The sequence below is a fragment of the Austrofundulus limnaeus genome, unplaced genomic scaffold (genome assembly GCF_001266775.1).
Source record: "Austrofundulus limnaeus strain Quisiro unplaced genomic scaffold, Austrofundulus_limnaeus-1.0 Scaffold567, whole genome shotgun sequence".
Classification (NCBI taxonomy): Eukaryota; Metazoa; Chordata; class Actinopteri; order Cyprinodontiformes; family Rivulidae; genus Austrofundulus; species Austrofundulus limnaeus.
The window spans coordinates 217,185-221,476 of NW_013952969.1; the positions used below are offsets into that span (position 1 = coordinate 217,185).

General features: G+C 41.0%; 1 protein-coding gene across 1 annotated transcript in view; it reads left to right on the top strand.

The window, feature by feature from the left end:
- Positions 1 to 926: 926 nt before the first annotated feature.
- LOC106530845 (sialic acid-binding Ig-like lectin 7) overlaps positions 927 to 4,292 on the top strand; it is a gene marked incomplete in the record, with an annotated part of 6,027 nt that continues 2,661 nt past the window's right edge. Inside the window, 3 exon segments of the mRNA XM_014026555.1 lie at positions 927 to 996; positions 1,160 to 1,540; positions 3,728 to 3,952. Of these exon segments, the coding sequence (XP_013882009.1) occupies positions 942 to 996; positions 1,160 to 1,540; positions 3,728 to 3,952 (661 nt within the window).

The window sequence follows — 4,292 nt, forward strand, 5'->3', positions numbered from 1 at the left end:
GTTACCAACATCTGGTGAAAATTTCATGTCATTAGCACCTCTAGTAATATATTTACTGAGAAAAATGGTGACGTGTTCAATACTTATTTTACCCGCTGTAATTACAAATTAACTGGACAGTCCTCAACCCCCTTTTACTTCCTCTTATAATGTTTGATCATATCTAGTTCCTCCTTTCAAAATAAAACTCTTCTATTTTTTTACTTACCGTTCGTGTTGTTTCCACCCCAGAAATCTGAACAGACACAATATCTTTTAAATTAACTTTTGTGTTTGTTGTTTAAAGTCGATCAGCTGTAGATGTAAACTAGCAAGCTYGTTAAAACTCTTGCACAAATATCARTCCGTAACAAAATTTAAAAAACGTAATATTTTCCATCCTTGTGTGACACCCTCTTCAGCTTGTACTTTGTTGCATCATTGTCTTCTTTAAATAATTGCCTCAGAGCGAATGATAGAGGAAGTACAAATAATGACTGTTAAGAAACTTTGACAAAAACTGAACCTATGWCTCTTTCTGTTTCTTGAAAAACTCRGAAAAAAATCAGTTAGGYATTTATTTGAAGTAGGTGACGATATTGAAGATGTAAAGTTATTTTTTTATTTTAAATGCTTTGAATCAGAGAACAAAAAAATCTAAAGTGCACAGACATAATTTCACAACATTGTTATTTAGAGAAGTGCAACAACTTCCCTTCTTTACGGGATGCTGAGCARTCTTATTACAGGCAAGAGAAGCACTTCGGTTAGACGGTCACAGAGCGGCTGAAAGCTGGAATTTTCCTTTATTTAAAATTTATTTCTACAGATACAAGGCAACCTCTGGTAAGAATTCATAGATTTCACTGAGTTTTTTTCTTTTTGTCATGTTTTAAGATGCAACAATTTTATAAAATCAGAGAATTTACCTGTATTTCTCCCCACAGGGGATTAAATCAATCATGTGGGTGAAATTTATGATCAACATCTTGTTACTGAGTGTTCTTTTTAAATCTGGTAAGTTGTCTCAGTTTAGCTGTTTACCATCTTTAGTATTTGTGTAAATAAGGTTTTACACTGAAGCTATTGGTGGTAGAAATAAAGAACCAGCGTATGACAGCTGGAGTTAATGATTTTKTCATTTTCTTATTTTAATTAAATTCTAACTCTGGTTTTACAGGCACTTTACAGGATGGTTGTCGTGATATAATTCTCTTCATGAATTCACCAAAAACCCTGCAGGGTCTGAGTGGATCTTGTTTACACATCCCGTGTAGCTTCAGTGCTAAGAGAAGTAACTCAGTTGAGTTTGATGGTAAAAGAAAAGTTGTTGGAGTGTGGATCAAGGACAACCAATGGGAAATAGAAAATACAGTTTACAACAGCAGTAAATCAGTTAACATCTATCCAATGAATATAACTGGAGACCTGAGTCAGAAAAACTGCACCACTTTGTTTTCTAACCTCACCCAGAGTTATACAAACAGTTACTACTTCAGAGTTGAGAATGATCCATTAAAAGCAACAGCTGGTTGTGATTCTCTTCAAATTAATGTGAGAGGTGAGAAACTTTATGTTAATATCTGTATGACTGTAACTGAAAACTTTATACATCCTGACGTTGTTAAAAGTCAAGTCAGTTATTAATGCATGAAATTCAAGTTTTAATATACAGTACAGTAGCTTGCAAAAGTATTCACACCCCTTGAACTTTTCCATATTTTGTCACACTATAGCCACTAACACATATATTGAATTTATTGTGAAAGACCAACACAGAGAGGTATACAATGTGAAGTGGAAAAAAATATATATATATGCATGATTCAAAATATTTTTTACAACAGAAAAGTGTGGTGTGCAAAAGTATAATACTTTGTGGAACCACACTTTGCTGCAATTCCACCTGAAAGTCTTTTAGGGTATGTCTCCACMAGCTTTGCACATCTAGTGTCTGAAAGTTTTGCAAAACAGTTCAAGTTCAGCCAGATTAGATCTTGCCACTAATTCTGGATTGGGTTAGGTCTGGATTTTGATGGGCCATTCCAACACATTAATATGTTTGGTTTTAAACCATTCCATTGTAGCTCTGGCTTAATTGTCCTGCTGGAAGGTGAAGCTCCGCCCCAGTCTCAAGTCTTTTGCAGACTCCAACAGGTTTTCTTCTGAGCTTGCCCTGTACTTGGCTCCATCCATCTTTCCATTAACTCTGAACATCTTCCCTGTCCCTKCTGAAGAGAAGCACCTCCAGATCATGATGCTGCCACCACTACGTTTGACAGTGGGGATAGTGTGTTCAGAAAGAGTAATTCTCTAACACGCATAGCGTTTTGCATTTTGGCCAAAACGACCAATTTTGGTGTCATCCAACCAGAACACCTTGAACATTGCTGTATCCCCCACATGGTTTACTGTATTGTGGTTTTCTTCTAACAAAGGTTTCTTACTGCCACTCTTCCATAAAGAGCACATTTGTGCAGAGCATGACTAATAGCTGTCCTGTGGACAGATTCTCCCACCTGACCTGTGGATCTCTGCATTTTGTCACCAGAGTTACCATGGGCCTATGGGCTGCATCTCTGATTAGTGCTCTCCTTGGTAGGTTTAGGTGGATGGCGTTGTCTTAGTAGGTTTAGGTAGAAGGCATTGTCTTGGTAGATTTAGGTGGATGACCTTGTCTTGGTAGAATTATGTGGATGGCCTTGTCTTGGTAGGTTTAGGTGGACGGTGTTGTCTTGGTAGGTTTAGGTGGACAGCCTAGTCTTGGTAGGTTTAAGTGGATGGCCTTGTCTTAGTAGGTGTAGGTAGATGGCCTTGTCTTGGTAGGTTTAGGTGGATGGCCTTGTCTTGGTAGGTTTAGGTGGACGGCCTAGTCTTGGTAGGTTTATGTGGACGGCCTAGTCTTGGTAGGTTTAGGTGGACAGCGTTGTCTTGGTAGGTTTAGGTGGATGGCCTTGTCTTGGTAGGTTTATGTGGACGGCCTTGTCTTGGTAGGTTTAGGTGGATGGCCTTGTCTTGGTGGAATTATGTGGATGGCCTTGTCTTGTTAGGTTTAGGTGGATGGCCTTGTCTTGGTGGAATTATGTGGATGGCCTTGTCTTGTTAGGTTTAGGTGGATGGCGTTGTCTTAGTAGGTTTATGTGGATGGCGTTGTCTTGGTGGAATTATGTGGATGGCCTTGTCTTGTTAGGTTTAGGTGGATGGCGTTGTCTTAGTAGGTTTAGGTGGATGGCGTTGTCTTAGTAGGTTTATGTGGATGGCCTTGTATTGGTAAGTTTAGGTGGACAGCGTTGTATTGGTAGGTTTAGGTGGACAACTCAGAGTAGAGCCGCTGCTCCTCCACATCGAGAGGAGCCATTTTTTAAGGTGGCTTGGGCATCTGGTAAGGAAGCCTCCTGGACGCCTCCCTGGTGAGGTGTTCTGGGCACATCCCACTGGGAGGAGACCCAGATGAAGACCTGGGACTCGCTGGAGGGACTATGTTTCTCAACTGGCCTGGGAATACCTTGGGATTCTCCCAGAGGGGGTGGTCCAAGTGGCTGGAGAGAGGGAAGACTGGGTCTCTCTAGTTAGGCTGCTGCCCCCACGACCTGACCCTGGATAAGAGGAAGAAAATGGATGGATATAATGTGAAACAATATGGAAAATTTCAAGGAGTATGAATACTTTTGCAAGCCACTGTATTATCAGAGTTTTAGAGGTAGTTTTAAAGAATCTGCAGTCATCAGCATTCGTTTATTAATCCCAGATACTGCTTGGAGTCCCAGCATCAACATCTCAGGTGATGTGAAGGATCTGAAGGAGAAGGAGTCTGTCTCTATCAGCTGCTCAGCTTGGACTCCCTGTCCACTCTCACCTCCTGAACTCACCTGGAGTCTCCAACAAGACTCTCAGAGACAAACAGAGACAAACCCAGATGGAACCTTTACAAGTAAAATCCAGGAGAACACGACTCTGTCAGACACACATGATGAATCCAACATCACATGTTCTGTCAGATATCTTGGGAATGAAGGAAAACATAAAACTGCGCAAACAAATCTGACTCTCAGTGTTATCCTGTAAGTGACCCTGTCGGCTCGTGGTGCTTCAGCTGTTTCTGATCAATAAACTTCATGTGTGTCCTGTTTTCCTCAGATGCTCCTAAAGACACCTCAGCATCCATCAGTCCATCAGGTTTGGTGTCAGCAGGTAGCAGGGTGGAGCTGAGCTGCTCCAGCAGAGCCAAGCCTCATGTCAGAACCTTCACCTGGTTCAGGATCAGCAAACATGGAACCTTTAAAGTTTCTGAGGGTCAGGTTTATGGTTTCAGC